At 40.8% G+C, this 17,500-nt stretch overlaps 1 protein-coding gene across 1 annotated transcript in view; it reads left to right on the top strand.

The window, feature by feature from the left end:
* ift81 (intraflagellar transport 81 homolog) overlaps positions 1–17,500 on the top strand; it is a gene marked incomplete in the record, with an annotated part of 42,844 nt that overhangs the window by 8,760 nt on the left and 16,584 nt on the right. The window contains 9 exon segments of the mRNA XM_034133245.1: positions 248–411; positions 2,002–2,097; positions 4,192–4,335; positions 10,347–10,496; positions 13,584–13,712; positions 14,498–14,587; positions 14,675–14,782; positions 16,204–16,290; positions 16,391–16,461. Of these exon segments, the coding sequence (XP_033989136.1) occupies positions 248–411; positions 2,002–2,097; positions 4,192–4,335; positions 10,347–10,496; positions 13,584–13,712; positions 14,498–14,587; positions 14,675–14,782; positions 16,204–16,290; positions 16,391–16,461 (1,039 nt within the window).

Genomic DNA, 17,500 nt, shown 5'->3' with positions numbered 1-17,500 from the left:
AGCCTCTTTATGTAAAGTCACAAACACAGGAAAGAAAATAATTAACACTTAAAGTATATTTAAGCTGAATTCATTTGTTTTGTTTACTCGGTACTATACAATATATGCGTGTCCAAAAAAGTACTGTGAGTGCAAGACATTACTTGTGTTCTATCATAGTGCTTAGAGCATACTTAAAAGATATCCAGGTGCAGAAGGACACACACTTATCTCAAAGTGCTTCATTAATGAGCCCCGTCTCTTCCAGGCCTAATGAAGAGGCTGGAGGAGGAGATCAAGATCAACTCCTACATGGTGTCTGAGAAGCTCCCCAAAGAGCTGGAGGTCATGAGGCGCTCGGTGCAGTACCTCCAGAAGATATCGTCAGAGCCCGCCATGGGCCAGGCCGACCTGCAGGAGCTGGAGGACAAGGTGAGGATGGGGGCTTCGTCTATAGCAGGGGTGTCCAAACTGTTTTCACCGAGGGCCACATACAGAAACATATACGAAGGGCTGGGCCGCTCACTAGAGGTATACTGCCTCATAAGTTCAGTTATAAGTTAGCAAAATCAATCAAAAGTAGGTAAATGATGCTCGTGAGTGTTGGCAGCTCATCCCTTAAAACAGAAGCCTCTGATTGATGATGATCAGGAGAAATAGGAAGGGTAGATTTCACGCTTGTTATGGAAATAAGTTATTGGGCTTTTTTCTTATCAACTAAGATTTGTTAGAAAATGTTTCCAACTTTAATTGACTGCATTTTTGTTTGTTGAACAGTGATTTATTACCACATGAATACTACTGTGCGATATATTTTTACATTTAAGAAGTACAATATAAGGAAAGCACAAGTTTAATTTGTGGGCCGTATTCTGTTATACTTTTTTTATTTGCTGAGGGCCGATTCATAATGGTCCGCGGGCCGCATTTGGCCCCCGCGCCGTAGTTTGGACAACCCTGATCTATATAATAATAATAATAATAATACATTTTATTTATAAAGGCGCCTTTCAAGGCTCTCAAGGTCGCCGTACAAGGTTCACAAAACACAAGTAAAAAAAAACCACGACAATATAGTCAATCAATAAAAACAGCAAAGCAGAGGATGTGTGATGTGATCAGGGTGAAGAGATATATTTTGAGACGTGATTTAAAAATGGTGAGGGAGTCAGTATTACGGATGTCAGGTGGGAGGGAGTTCCACGAAAAGCTTACTTGCTGTTCTGCAGAAGATACATGAACATCCACTGAGGAACGATTTGTGCATTCATTTCTTATCTGACATTAAACATTATCCGTGTGCATGTGATGTGTAAGTCAGTGTGTACGTCAGTATGTAGTGTGTAAGTCAGTGGGATAGTGGTGGTCTAGTGGATAGTGAGGTGGGCTGAAGATCGGAAGGTTGTGAGATCCCGCCAGGAACACCAGCACTAGTGTGCCCTTGAGTAAGGCACTTAGTCCTTAGTTACTCCAGGAACTGTAATTGTCCCTGTAATTGGTCATTGTAAGTCGCTTTGGATAAAAGCATCAGCTAAATGACATGTAATGTAATGTAAGTCAGTGTGTAAGTCAGTGTGTAGTGTGTAAGTCAGTGTGTAAGTCAGTGTGTAGTGTGTAAGTCAGTGTGTAGTGTGTAAGTCAGTGTGTAGTGTGTGAGTCAGTGTGTAAGTCAGTGTGTAAGTCAGTGTGTGAGTCAGTGTGTAAGTCAGTGTGTAGTGTGTAAGTCAGTGTGTAAGTCAGTGTGTAAGTCAGTGTGTAAGTCAGTGTGTAGTGTGTAAGTCAGTGTGTAAGTCAGTGTGTGAGTCAGTGTGTAGTGTGTAAGTCAGTGTGTAAGTCAGTGTGTGAGTCAGTGTGTCGTGTGTAAGTCAGTGTGTAAGTCAGTGTGTGTGTCGTGTGTAAGTCAGTGTGTAAGTCAGTGTGTGAGTCAGTGTGTAAGTCAGTGTGGGTATTGTGTGGCATATAGCTCCATTCATTACATCCATCCCTGTGTGTTTGTCTCTGAATGCTCTTCATTGGTCACAGATTAAAGAAGCCGACTCTCAGATCAATCAGCTGATAGAGAAGAGGATGATGAGGAGTGACCCCATGGACGACAAACTGACGCTCTACAGGCAGCAGGTGATGCATTTATTCAATGTCTTTCATCCTTTTATCTATTTTGATCTTTTGTCAATTTAAGCCAAGTTACATGTATCTATAAAGCTCAAGAAAACATGACACTTTGACTGAAGTGGAGTTAAGATGAGAGAACAAATGATAGCTGTATAAAAGAACATTTAACACAGTCTTTCATCTTTTTCTCTATTTTTGTGTTTTGTCAATTTCATTCAATTTATTTCTACCTATAAAGCTCAAGAAAACATGACACGTGGTGTTAAGAGCCCGGCCCGTTTTTGGTTGCGTTTCCACTAGGCGTAGTTCTGGCTAGCGGGTACTTTTTCACAGTTTTCTGGCTCTTCAAAATCCAGGTTCTTTCCGGGCTGAGTATGCTAAACTAGTGAGAGAATCGCTGGCAACTACAACAAGATGAACATATTTGACCGTGATTTAATTGTAATACACGTTTCAAAATGATGCCGAAGTAACAACATACTGATACCGGTTAGTAAAAACCATGAATTAATGCTTTTTCAAGTCTGCAGACAGACGGCAGGGGAAAAAACCTTTTAAAATGCGTGTTTTCTAAATGGAGATCGGCTAAGCTAACGCAGTATATGCTCCGACCGTCCACACTCACAACAACGGCCTATACAGACATAAATAAAGCAGCGACTGTATTCGCCATGACACAGACAGTCTGTGGTTTGTACTTGTTTAACTTTTGTCTAGTTTCTGAACATATATGAGGAGCTGTGAGCTCTGAGTGCTAACAGCTAACGGCTGATGTTGGTTTTGTGTTTCGCATTAAAGATGACGTCACGGCTCCGCCTACACTGCGTTACTATAGTTACTACCCCAGTTCCTAAACTGTAATGGAAACGCAGCATAAAGTGAGCCTGGCCTAACCATACCGTACTAAGCCGTGCAGTGGAAATGCGCCATAAGAAGATTTAACACAGAATCTAAACATTTCAGATCAAACTAACCAACAAATAAAGTTATTATTTCACAAGACCAGTCCCTGCCATCGGTAGATACGGACTGTAATAGAAGCAATAGTATTAGACTGGTAAAAACCTGCAAATGAGATGATTCCTACTTTGCTCAAAAGTCAATACTCAGTATATTTACACAGGAGGCTTCATTAATAACCTCCTATATGTACTACACGCTAAAGTAATATTCATTATTCTAAATTATGTGCGTATATTACTGAAAAATAACACACAGAAAAACCTGATTAATGCTATAACAATGAGCCAATTCCATATCAATAACTCCTCTCACAGGTAAGAAACCGTGCTTGGTTGTCTTTATCAATTAATTCAAACAATACATTCATTCAATTCAACTTTATTCAAAAAAATAAATAAATGTATACCATACCAGCTTTAGTTGTGTCTCTTATATCTTTATCCCACCTCTTTTTGGACATGTGTACTGTAATGCCTTTAATAAAGGGGGTTCAAAAGACCTGTGTTTCCAGGTGGATTTTGTGGCCCTTTAAAATATTGCAAGAGGTCTTTTTATGTTAAAAAAGAAGTGAGAATTAAGGTGAGCACTGACACACTTACTTTCCCCCCCTCAGCAGATGATTGTGAAAACAGCTTTCAGGTGTCTAACTCTGCACACTGAAGCTCACACAAGCAAGTGAAGTAACAACTGGAAGGGGAATAATACTAGACAGTGAAAAATAATTGGTGTATCTACTGTTTCACTAAGTTCTATTCAAATCTGTTCAGTAGTTTTTCTGTAACTCTGCTGAGAAACAGACAGAGGGAATAAGCAGAAGCGGCATTTAACATTTCATTCTTATGCAAAAGATTTTAACTAGTTGATATTTCTTTCCCCGTAACAACATGCCTATAGGTCAATCACCTCCACTCTCGCACACATTAACAGCACAATACAATACAATACAATACAATACAATACAATACAATACAATACAAAAGGGCTTTATTGGCATGACCACATTTTAAACATAGTATTGCCAAAGCATTCCGAACTAGGCGTTATAACGGAACAAAACAAAAATCAACACTAAACATAAATGTTAACACTATGTTGTCATGTGTGTGTATCAACTGTGATATAATGTGACTGTTGCAGGCGTCCATCATCATGCGGAGGAAGGAGTCGAAGGCGGAGGAGCTGCAGGAGGCGAGGGAGGAGCTGGCGTCTGCAGAGAGAGACCTGAGGGGGAGGAGCCAGGCTCAGGACTCTGAGGGGGGGGAGATCATCCGGACAGACGAGGTACTCTCCCCTTGATGACTATTAGGTGTGTGTGTGTGTGTGTGTGTGTGTGTGTGTGTGTGTGTGTGTGTGTGTGTGTGTGTGTGTGTGTGTGTGTGTGTGTGTGTGTGTGTGTGTGTGTGTGGTGTGTGTGTGTGTGTGTGTGTGTGTGTGTGTGTGTGGTGTGTGTGTAGGTGTGTGTGTGTGTGTGTGTGTGTGTGTGTGTGTGTGTGTGTGTGTGTGTGTGTTGTGTGTGTGTGTGTGTGTGTGTGTGTGTGTGTGTGTGTGTGTGTGTGTGTGTGTGTGTGTGTGTGGTGTGTGTGTGTGTGTGTGTGTGTGTGTTGTGTGTGTGTGTGTGTGTGTGTTGTGTGGTGTGTGTGTGTGTGTTGTGTGTGTGTGTGTGTGTGTTGTGTGTGTGTGTGTGTGTGTGTGTGTGTGTGTGTGTGCGTCAAATATCAAAGTATTTGGTGATAAAACTTGATGTAAGACTTTGTTTCTCATAAATAAAAACACTAAAATTGAGAATTATTGACTTAATAAATAGTAAGGATGTGGAGTGCTTTCATGAAGCAGCTTTCAATGAAAAAAGCAGAAATGAAATCTGAGCTGACAGAGAATGCTCAGTTTTAGTTTAACACACACAGTTAAGCTCACACTCACAATTGTATGACCACATAGGTTCACCTGCTGAATTAAAAACAGAACAAATGAAGCCATAAAGCAGATTCACACTTTAAGTATTATCCTACAGAACAGTACAGCTCACAGAGATAACATCTGATCCTTTCCAACAAACACTAAATGCTCTTTTTAGGTTGTCACTAACACTGTTATCCTGTTAGTGATCCCCAATGTTTAGAACAGTAATCAGATTGTTGTTGTAAGGGAGTACAGTTACGTTATCTAAGTGAGCATTGGTGGATTTGCAAACCACAGAAGACACAGGAGGCTATTTCAGTTCTTTATCCAAACACAGGCGGGATCACTGTCTAACGTTACGTTCCCTCTTCCTAACTCTCCCACACATTCCCATGCAGAGCCACAAATAGAGCACAACAGAGAATATCCAGAACAAGGAGCCGTAGTGAAAGACGGCCTTTTGTCCCTCGGCTCGTTTAAGTCAGCTGGACACATAAAACAGACACGGGGCATAGAACCTTTTGTCTTCATTTATATCCCGTGACGAGGATATACTCTCGCAGGGTCTGCCGAGCCGTCACGTCGGGGAGAAAGCCTCGCGCTGTCACTATCTTCTTCTGCCCGTGCATACATTACAGGGATGGATGGGATAGTTAGAAAAGGGCCTCTATGACGTACTTTATTGTCAGGGTATTACAGTAGATGAAGATGGGCATGCCCCAGTTTGGAGAAACCAGGAGGAAGCTGAGCAATAGAAGGAGGCAGCAGCAACATTAAAGGTAGGGTAGGTAAGAGTGGAGGAACCAGCTCGAGTGCGCTAGAATTTGAAAGTACGCAGCCGAAAAAAATCTGCCCCTTCCTTCAGACTTCCTTACAGAGCCCCTCCTCCAACACACACGAACGCGCACATGACCAATGAGGGCACGAGATAAGTTTGTGCACAGATGGAAGGCTGACAGGCAGGTAGGCCATCCAGTTATTTTAGCCGGGCCGGCTCAGATGATTGGTCGTGCTTTTTACAGCGCCACGGCTTCCACAGATTAAATGTTTTTAATGTATTTATGGTCAAAGCATTTAATGTATTCATTGCTATCGGGATGTTAAGAGCATTCCATGGAATATAACAACAAGTGTTTCTGAAGTGAATTACCTACCCCACCTTTAAGTGTAACCTATATTCATGTTTTTTTTAGCGCTTTACATTGCTGTCAGAGAACACTTTGTAAAGGGGAAATTAAAACTCACCTTTAAGAAAACATGAATGCTTTTAGTAGTTTTAGAACATGGGGTAGTGGTGCACTTTAGCCATTTGTGGTTGAACCTAAGAAATGATTATAATATGTCCTCTAAGAAAAATCCAGACCAAAAGAATGTACTTGAGAAAACACGTTGTTTTCTGTAAGAAAAATATAAGTAACTCACGGCAGAATTATATTTAACCTCGCAAAACGTTTTATTTCCCTTTTTCACAGGGACCTAAAAAGATTGTTCTGGTAAAGACCTCATCTGTGTTTTTACCATGGATGTATAATAAGAACTGGATACAGCGTGGGAGGCGGGGCCTCGTTCATTCCTATGAGAGTTGCTCATTGGCGCATGAAGACAAAATGGCCCAACTTTTGAGAGAGCGAAACGTCACGAAAGTATTCATATAATCATATAATCCGTTCTTATTGTGCATCCATGGGTAAAGGTAAAACTCATGTAGTGCTGAACACGTCACATGAACGTGCCGGGCGGCGCGGTCCCGTGGGTTAGATGCTCATAATGCAGAGGAAAATAACTCTCAGAATAACGTTATTAGCACATTTTTACAACTTGAGGACCGAATGATTCTAATAACGGCTATACAAGTGTTCATACTGGGTAGTTTATTTAGTTTAAAAAAAATTATCCAACGATTTACAGACGTCTCTTTCCCAATGTTAGTCAATGGGAAAAAGTCTTTCCGGGCCCAGCGACTGATACAGAAGTGTAGTACCGCCGTTTGGCCACAACGAATATTTTCCTCAGAGTCCGGCGCACTTCCTGGGGGCTTGGTTTTTACCTGTTCTTAAAGTAGCAGTGTTTAGGATGTAGTGGCACCTAGTGGTCAGGTAGCAGATTGCATCTTACTGAATACCCATGCCATTCGGAAAAAAAAGTGAAAGGCCCTCTCTAAAGCCAGAGTTCTTTTGTACAACACTGTAAAACATGGCACACTCCATGGAAGAGGACCCCCTCTATGTGTAGCTTAAAAAGGGTGCTTTTAACTAGAACATACACATCACTATTGTTAGTGTCAGGTGATTGATTTCACACTCAATCAAAGATGTTTTATAACAAAACATCTCCTTCATTTTGATCAGACTTAGAAAATGGATCAGGAATATTCATTTTTCTCCCTTATTTCCCAGGGATTCTGTAGGAAGGATTTTGAAGCAGAAACAAACGTTTCAACTATTTCTGGCACACAGAGGAAGTGAAATGAGATTGAAAACACACTTCCAACATGTTTACTCTGTTCAGACTGAGAAGAGAAAGCAATTATATGAAAACATGTAGTGTAGGAGAAGTAGTAACATCTTTTCTATATTAATAAATTGTAAGATGTTTTAGAAAAAGTGCATTTTAGTGCTGACAGAAGTTCCCCTTTCTTTCATCCACCGTTGATGTAAATCTGAATCAATTATAATAATATCTATTAATTAATTGGAGGCTTTAAATGTGGCGGTGAATCTGAGCGGGAGCTGTTTGGAGAGACAAAGAGGGCTCCTTGATGGAAAATGTTCAGTCGGCTGCAGCTTATCAGCCGGTGGAGATGATCACTTTATCTGAGGTATTTTCCATCGTGCCGTGTCATCACATGCCAGCCACCACCCGCATCTCCTCTGGGAGCCATGGAGAGCACTTTATCAGCCTCATCGCACGGTTAAATTTAGTCTGAAAGCATTTAAAACACCATCACTGATCTCAGCGTGCCTGCTCTGCGATATAATACTGGAGGAATACGGCTACTTTCTATTTTTAAAAGGGCAGAGCGGCTTCTGTACAGTACGGTATTTCATTTTCCTGAAAAAGGTCCTGGAAGCAGAAACACACCATCCTGAGAGTCCTGAGAAATATACTTTCAGCTACAGTCAAAACACATAATATATATTCAGTGTTTTCATTTATTTCTTTACAGTTGCTTCTAGGGCTGTGCGATTATGGCAACAATCATAATCACGATTATTTTGGTCAATAATTGATATCACGATTATTAAAAACGATTATCCATTTACTTTGAAAACATCCATATATTGAAAAAAAAAAATGTGAACAGTATGTTTTTAACAGTTGATTACTCTGAACTTTAAGTATAATTAAACTGAAAAACCAATACATTTTTTTTAAAAATAACTTTTTTTTTTTTTTTTTAATAAAAATAATAATCGTTTTATTTTGATTACATTGTTTTCGTAATCGTTGCAAGCCAAAATCGTAAACGAGATTAAAATACTATTAATTGCACAGCCCTAGTTGCTTCACATTATCATAGAGAATTCAAAGTATGCAAATTGTTCTGAATATAACATTAAATATGTAATATATGTAACGATAATGCTAATAATTACTTGCTTGAATATTTCCATTTTACTTTATTCTTCCAGTTCACGATGTAATATCGTACTTATCGCCAAGAGATTTGAGTGACACGTAGAAAGTTGATGATCACTCAGAGTTCACTGAGCATTTCTGTCTTTTTACTTCAGAGTTTGAAACATTGTGAATTGTGCATGTCCTCCAGTCCAGTTGGTTACATATGAAACAATCCCAATGATGCGCTTAACATGCAAAAAGAAAAAAAAACAAGCCTCCTACAGTCATTTAGGAGACGACATGGGACGATGCAAAGGACTCTCTGTAGTGATACCTATGTGTTGTACATATAAGCCTATTTTTCTAACTATTTCTTCACCGTTTCCTGTGATTGTAGATTGTTATGAAATAGGAAATAGTTTAAATGTGTATTTCCTGGATGACATCCTACATTCAACAGTTTTTCAGAGTACCTGCTGCACCATTCATATTTGTTGTTCAATATGTGTGTGAGAGAGAGAGAGAGAGTGTATTGTGTCTGAAACAAGTGGCAGTTTACCAGCAGTTGTTTTTGGGACACTCTGTCGGGAACACAGTTTTACTCTTCTGTGCTAATTCCCCCTCTCAGCCATGTCTGCCCTTGATGTCCCAAAATACACAAAGAATAAATGTCCACACACACACACACACACACACACACACACACACACACACACACAGCCAGAGCTTCACGGATCCCCACAGGACATGGAGCACATTCTGTGATTTCTGGGGCTGTTCTCTCGTGTGCATGTTCATTTATAGCCGCTCTTCATTGTGGAGGAGTTTGACTGTGAGAGGGGGGGGGGTGTGACTGCATCTCTCTCCTGCCAGATGAAGCTGTTTTGCAGCACATATCTGACTGTGAGTCTGAAAGGATCGAGTGACGGTTTCAGGTCATTGCATGTCCTCTAATCCCTCCGTCAGCCCATTGTCTTCTCCGGTGGCCTTTCAGAGCGCCTCAGCTGTGCCGGACACCAAGCTGTCAGATATAAACTCTCCTCATGCCTCTTATTCAAGCTTCTACATGGTCCTGATGCTAACAGGCACACCAACATTGGTTTTTAATATTGATGTATACTTTTTGTATTTAAATAAAGCTGCTGTAATCTATATTTTGTATTAAGAATGAATCAAAGGACTCCCTTACACGAAGGCAAATCACTCGTTTGTTACGTTTTGGAGGGTCGGCTAGATAAAGCGCTAAATAAATGCAGTCTATTGAACATTTGGCATTGGTACTGTACACTACACTTCATTACCCAATGAGCACCAAATGTGAGGCAGACAACGTCAGCAGCTAGATGGTGAACATAGCTAGCTCAACAGCTAGAGTTTCCATGAATGAATTGCAATTGCAATCGTTTTTAAATTAATTCAAAATGTGGTCAAAGCCCGTCCCACAGGCCATAAGACTGTTAAACACCTGCACTTTTGAAAAAACATCCATAACATTCATCTGTTTGCAACTTACAAATTATTTATCTAATATATCATATTCCAGTAACTTATATACAGACTCTTATTGCACTATTTCACTATTTCACTATTTTTTCTGTTTATCTGTGTTATTGTGTTGCACTGTTGGAGGAGCCTGTGACCTAAGATTTCCATCGTCATAACTACACTGTAGCTATGTACAAATGACAATAAAAGCCTTGAACCTTGATGTGAAAATTAAAATTGCAATAATTGTATATACATTATTGCATCTCCCACGGGCTGCCTTAATATCATTTAGTTCATTCTCTTGATTTGAAGTTAACATTGAGTCTGTTTCTTTGTTCTCTCAGCTGAAGCGTTTGGTTGGGAAGCTTCGCGGCAAGTCAGTGATGCACAAGAAGAAGCGTCAGGAGGTCTCTGAGCTGAGAGCAGAGTACGGAGTCCTGCAGAGGACCGAGGAGATCCTGAAGCAGAGACACGAGACCGTGCAGCACAAACTGGTAACTCCTACGTCTTACATCTGATGTGCAACAACTAGAACACCTTTAACATGTTGCTCCACTTCCTACGTCACATGTAGGCTCATTCAAATATACCTCTAACCATATGTTAGGCGTTTAAGTAAACCTTTAGGATCCTACAGGGTAAGCCATGAACAAAAGTATTCCTCGTAAAAAACTACAGGTTAAGTAAACTTTCCTAAATGTTGCAGATTTACATTTCAACGCCACATGAACCTTTCATTATGTTATCCAGTGTACAACTCAACTCAGAAAGTTGCTATAAATCAAGGCTTTCTGACAGGAAGTAGCAACAATCTTGGGTTTTAGTATCAGTTTCACATTCATATCTCTCCATCTTTGACATATTCCCAACGGGCTAAGAATAAAATGCTGAAACGATAAGTCCAACAAATAATAACAACTACTCTGAGTAATTTCAAATGCAAAAATGTCCAAGAAATATGGAGATGTCCTGCTTTTCTCTGTCTTATATCGTATTAAACTGAGTATTTTTGAGTTTTGTACAAAACATTTAGAGACATGACCTTGGACTTCAAGAAACTGGAGTGGACATTTTTCGTTAATTTTGACATATATTAGATTTAACACCCAAACGATAATCTAAAGAAAAATCGATAATGAAACCAATCATAATTTAAAACTCTTCCTGGATCTTCTCCATACAGCACCAAAATGAAATGGGAGAATTATATTGGGTTTTGTTCTGTGTGTGTTCGAGCAGCCAGTAAGAGCTCACTTTTGGTTTACCCCCGGTTTTTAAAACGTGAAAAAGGTTCATCGATACGATAATACTTTAATGGTCAGATCAAGTCTGAAATGTACAGGACGAGCTCTTGGCTAGCGTTGGATTTGGACTAAAGAAATCCCGCTCACTGCTCTATGCTCCATATCACCCCCAATAGGCGCTTTCACACCCGAGTACTTTTCCCCGTACTTTTCCCGTTTAGTTCCGATAGTTCCTGGGATTTTGCGTTCACACCAAAAAGAGAACTTAGTTCATGAGAACTTTTACCCCCTTTGTAGTGCCTGCTAGAGAGGTGGTACTTTCCTTTGATTGGCTGGCCGGATTGCAAACCACGCCCCGTAAAACTCTGAAACGTTTTGTGAAGCCGCCATTGTATTTGCTGGCATTATCATTATTAGCATTAGCATTAGCCCCGCGCACCAACGGAGAGAGAATAACTTATGGCAACACAAATAAAACCATGGGAGCGGTGGAGTGATGAGGAGGTGTCGGTGATGAGGAGGTGATGAGGAGGTGATGAGGAGGTGTCGGTGATGAGGAGGTGTCGGGTGGCAGTATACGCCGTGAAGTTGTTTGCGGCCTGCCAGTAAACCCAAAGCAGAAGAAGAAGAAGTGACGTCAGCGGCTTCATTTGCGTAATCCTCCCTCAGGAACTTATTCCGGTGTGAACGCGATCGGCTCTTAGTTCCATGGGAACTAAGTACGGCAAAGTGCTTGGTGTGAAAGCGGCTATGGTCTCTTTATCCAGTATCCCCAGCCTCTCTCGGCTCTCATCCTCCAAACGTGCCGTTCTCTCTTGATCTCCTGGTTCCTGCGGTTTGTTTTCAACACCGGAGAGTTCCTGGAAATGGCTTGACGCCTGGTTGCGGTCGCAGCACCTGACGTGTTGACAGACAGCCGCCTGACGCAGGCCGAGCGTCTATTCCTGACGGACGCTCATCCCTTTTGTCTCCTGCCCTCACGGGATTTGTTGAATTGCTTTGAGTGTTTCCCTCTGATCACATGTGGAGCTGCTGATGTGTGAGAGCCTCATCTCTCAGCTGAATGAATCTTCATGCATCTGTTGTACTGGAAAAGCGAAAGACAAATGATGAGAATGATCGAGTAGCTCTGGAACGTTTTAGGAGCAATGCGCTCATGGTATAGATGTGGCGCATACATCTTAGTTCCTACCCCTTTCCCTCAACCTATCCTAAGGGAGTCCATGTACGTAGACACGTTAGTTTAGCTGCTATAGGCTTAGACTGTCGGGGGACACCTTACTTCTTCCTTCTGTCTGTCTGTACCTGTGTACTCTCATGTTCCCAATAACCCAGCTTTCCCCAAATGTCTTTTGGGTGTCTCTCTACGCCGGGATCCTCAGTCGTGGCTGAACCTGTCTCTGTGGTCCTGCCTGACTCTCATCATACTACTTCCCTGATGGCTCCCACAGGATTGTTGACATCCTCGTGGATTCATCTTCTTATTATAGACACATGCATTTCCAAACATTTGGTCTACCTATGCTGTAAAATGTATTATCTCTTCGATTTACACACGGCATCTATTGCACGTCTGTCCGTCCTGGGAGAGGGATCCCTCCTCTGTTGCTCTCCCTGAGGTTTCTCCCATGTTCCCCTTTAAACTGTGGGGTTTCTCTGGAAGTGTTTCCTTGTACGATGTGAGGGTCTAAGGACAGAGGGTGTCGTATTGTCATACTGATATTCTGTACAAACTGTGAAGTCCACTGAGACAAATGTAACATTTGTGATATTGGGCTATATAAATAAACATTGATTGATTGATTGAACAAAAACTGAAATGTGCGTTGAACAACATCCCAAAAATCGAAAAAAAAAAAACGATGTGTGTTTTGAATGGAGCTGCAAAGATAAACTGATAGAAAGCTTAATAATTGCCTAATATTTTGATAATCCATTATTATTTTGAATGCAAAAAATGTAGAAAATACAGTTTTTAGTGTATACAATTGGAAATATCCTACTTACTTAAATTTATGTCAGATTAAGGTGAATATATTTGGGGTTTGACTCACAAAACAAGACATTTAAAGTCATCTCCTTGGACTTTGAGTAAAAAGGATGGCATTTTTTTAATATTTTCTGACATTTTATAGACCCAACAATCAGTCTACAGATGAATCAATAATAGGAATAATCGTTAGTTCCAGCCCTAGCTTTGCATCAGTTTTCAACGAGTTTTCAACAAGGTTTTTTATTCTGGTATCTCATAGAAAAAGGAATGCCTTCAAGTTGTGAAGTATCTTAGGCTTAGCGTATTGTGTATATTCCCTCATGTGTTTTCTGTTGTCTTTAAAGCAAACTATGGAGGCGGAGAAGGGCATCTCGGGCTACAGCGACACTCAGGAGGAGCTGGAGCGAGTGTCGGCCATCAAGAGCGAGCTGGACGAGAAGAAGGGACGAACGCTGGACGACATGTCAGAGATGGTAACACTTACTCTCTGATGATGAGGATGTGATCAGAGCTGTCAGGAGGATAATGCTGCTTAACTTCATCATCTCATATACACTTAGTCACAGTTAGCACCTGCTGCTTTCTCTACAGACTTTAAAGGTGTAATACGTGTATTTAAAGGACTAGACGTATGTTATATTTAATGTGGTTTGGTTGTTTCAGAGAAATATATAATTGTAATCCTCTGGTGTCCTGTTTGAGCATCCATCAGCGCTGTCATCAACTGACTTTTATCTAGTTTTAAGCCACATTTTCACCATACACTTTTTAAATGTTGGTGCTTTTTAACTCTGTATTTCAACTGGACGATGTATTTTATTCCTGGGACGCCTGGATCTCAAGTTATCAGAGAAACAAGAAGAGCAAATGCAAGCTAACAGCAGCCGGACCTCATCAGAGAGATGCTGATTTTATACTTGAAACTGCTTTATTCTATATTTTGTCACTGGGTCTGTTTTGTTTCCGGAGAGGAAGAGCCCTCTGAGGATAATTCAGCTACAAGTTAAAACCTCCTACTGTACACCGAACAATGAAGAAATCCTGAGTTTCCTACTTAAAATAAAATGAACCAAAGCAGCAGTTAGTCATCTGGGAGAAGCTAAATGCTGTGACGACAATGGTGGTAACACACAACTCACAACGCCACACAACTCTGTCTTTTTTCATTGTTATGATTGAAAGCTGTAGAAAAGTACACACTGTGCATTTAAATACTGTCAATGTCCTTTGCAATGAACTAAGTCCTTGCTTCTTACAGGTGAAGAAATTAAACTCCATGATAGTGGATAAGAAGTCGGCTCTGGCTCCCATTATAACAGAGCTGCGGTCCCTGAGGCAGTGCTGTCAGGTGAGTGTTTGGAAAGAGCAGTTTCCACCTGAACACCATTTACAGCTGAGGCCTTTATGTTGAACACCATGCATGCTGTTTGTTTAGGTCCTAATGTGCTGTGAGAGAAACATCCTGGGCTTTTTACTGCTCTCTATCACACGAGCACTTCTTCTTCTGGCATTTCAAACACGGGAAACTGCTGTAAAAACAAAAGTAAGGTTTGTGTGTGTGTGTGTGTGTGTGTGTGTGTGTGTGTGTGTGTGTGTGTGTGTGTGTGTGTGTGTGTGTGTGTGTGTGTGTGTGTGTGCTGTGTGTGTGTGTGTGTGTGTGTGTGTGTGTGTGGTGTGTGTGTGTGTGTGTGTGTGGTGTGTGTGTGGTGTGTGTGTGTGTGTGTGTGTGTGTGTGTGTGTGTGTGTGGTGTGTGTGTGTGTGTGTGTGTGTGTGTGTGTGTGTGTGTGTGTGTGTGTGTGTGTGTGTGTGTGTGTGTGTGTGTGTGTGTGTGTGTGTGTGTGTGTGTGTGTGTGTGTGTGTGTGTGTGTGTGTGTCCGTGGACAGGCTCCATTAGGGAATAATTTACATAGTCCATAAATAAAATGCACAATGGGAAAGCCCCCCCACATCGCAGGGCTAAAGCGCAGGATTAGATTTTCCGACACGTATTCCAGGAATCGCTCTTCCATCTCCCGGCAAAGTGAAGAGCTGCGACAGGAAGACATAAGTAGACTTTGAGAGTTAAACTGCACCGAGGGCAGCTGGGAGCTTTGTGGACGAGAAGCAGCTGAGAGGACGAAGATCTGCTCTCTATGTATCTGTCTCAAATCTCATACTGTACGCATGTGTCTCTCAGCTCCTCTGTGTGACTGTTTGGATAGCAAACATTACTTATGAGAAAATATTTTAATTAACGTCTGATTTTAAGATATTATTCCTTGCGACCACATATACACATAACCTTCTATATCAATCAATTATTTCCATATTTAGACCTTGTATTAATATGTATATACTACAACTATTTACACATAACCCGCCCCCCGCCGCCACTGCGTCAGGCCATTGTGTCCTTGGGCAAGACCACAGTACATGACCGTTACATGTATGATATGTGTGTAATGTGTACTTGTAAAGCGCCTTGATGACTTCGAGGTGTGAAGATGGGCAGAGTGGCGCAGTGGGGTGTGCGTTGATCATCAGATCAAGGGGGCGTTGGGGAACACCAGTTCGAAACCCGCCGCCGCTGCGTCTGTAAAGCCGTTGTGTCCTTGGGCAAGACACTTCACCTGAATTTGCTCCTGTGGGTATTGTCCACAGTACATGACCGTTACATATATGATATGTGTGTAATGTGTATTTTGTAAAGCGCTTTGAGCATCTGGAAAAGCGCTATAATAAATGTAAGGAATTATTATTATTATTATTATTATAACAACACACCTGCCTATACATATTTATCCAAACATTTAAAAACAAGTATCAAAAGAAAGAACTGTATAAGGAACATTATAACTAAATAAAAATAGCAAAAAAATTGAAATAAATGTGAGAGAAATGACCCGGATTTATTTATATATTTATACATTTAAAAAATAAATCAGAAGGTTGTTGAAATGCCTTTTTTATTCATATCTGTACAGGAATCAAGCCAGGAGTATGAGGAGAAGAAGGCTCAATATGAAAGCTGTACGGCTGGTCTGGAGAGCAACAGATCGAAATTGGACCAGGTACAGTTCACGAGATAAAATATAGCCAACAATTTAAATCTATTTATATAAGTTTATCTAGTTTTTTTGTATATTTTGTAATGTTTTGGGTTTTCCCCAGGAGGTGAAAGCACTGAGAGACGACACGTCGCAGGAGGAAAACAGATATCATTACATCAACTCCATGTCAGAGGTGAGTTCATTTTATTACAATTTCATTCTTATTACATCTGTTGGATACACAAATAGATGACCAGGCAATAAAGTGACATGAATATCAAAAAACATGCAATAAAATACAACTTACTGTAAAATAAATATGTCCATTATATCTGATTTGAAAGTGAAAGAGCCGTGCAGCTTTCAAAGTGTGCAGAAATATTAAGAAGAATTTGTTAATGTTCCCAATACAGATTATGAGGAAGAGTTTAGGGTACAGAGATTAAAGGTCACCTATCATGCTATTTGTAGGCAATAGCATAGGTCTCAGATATATACAAATATATAAAAAACATGTCTATAAAGTGTTTTGCTCAAAATACCAAACAGATCACCCATTCTAGCCATGCCTCATATCCCTCTATTTCACTTCCTGTTTCTAAAGTGCTGATTTGGGTATAAAGCTTTAAAAAATTAAAAAGGAGGGGTCTGAGCTCATGCGGGACGCGGCAGCTACTGTCTAAACTAAATGCTGCCGTGATGAAACGCCATATCATGGATTATCAAGGATTATCTCTGAAACAGTATGGAGCTCAAACGCTTTCTCTCATATTACGTCCAAAACAGTCGGGCATTGTTCTGATAGCAACGTTTCTGATAGGGCCGTGGGTCCACATTTCAGATATTACGTCATATCGGACGCAAATCTGGATCAGCTCCGTTGTTCCCCCGTTTTTAGAGATTTGGGTACGGAGGAAAAGAGAGAGGGTTTTATTTTCTGACGCTGCGTGAGTTCCCTGACACACCGGGGACACATATTTATGTATAAAAGACATCAAAAAGTGCATTTTGTATGATAGGTCCCCTTTAACATAGAATTAACACTCAAAGCCTCTGACAGTGCAGGAGTGGATAACAGACGGTCACCTGCCTCTAAATTCCCCCAAAGTGATTCTCTCTCTCTCTCTCTCTCTCTCTCTCTCTCTCTCTCTCTCTCTCTCTGTCTCTGTCTCTCTCTCTCTCTCTCTCTCTCTCTCTGTCTGTCTCTGTCTCTGTCTTCTCTCTCTCTCTC

The sequence above is a fragment of the Trematomus bernacchii genome, unplaced genomic scaffold (assembly GCF_902827165.1).
Source record: "Trematomus bernacchii unplaced genomic scaffold, fTreBer1.1, whole genome shotgun sequence".
Taxonomy (NCBI): Eukaryota; Metazoa; Chordata; class Actinopteri; order Perciformes; family Nototheniidae; genus Trematomus; species Trematomus bernacchii.
Note: the sequence above shows the minus strand (reverse complement) of the source record. Positions and strands in the feature narration are given on the sequence as shown.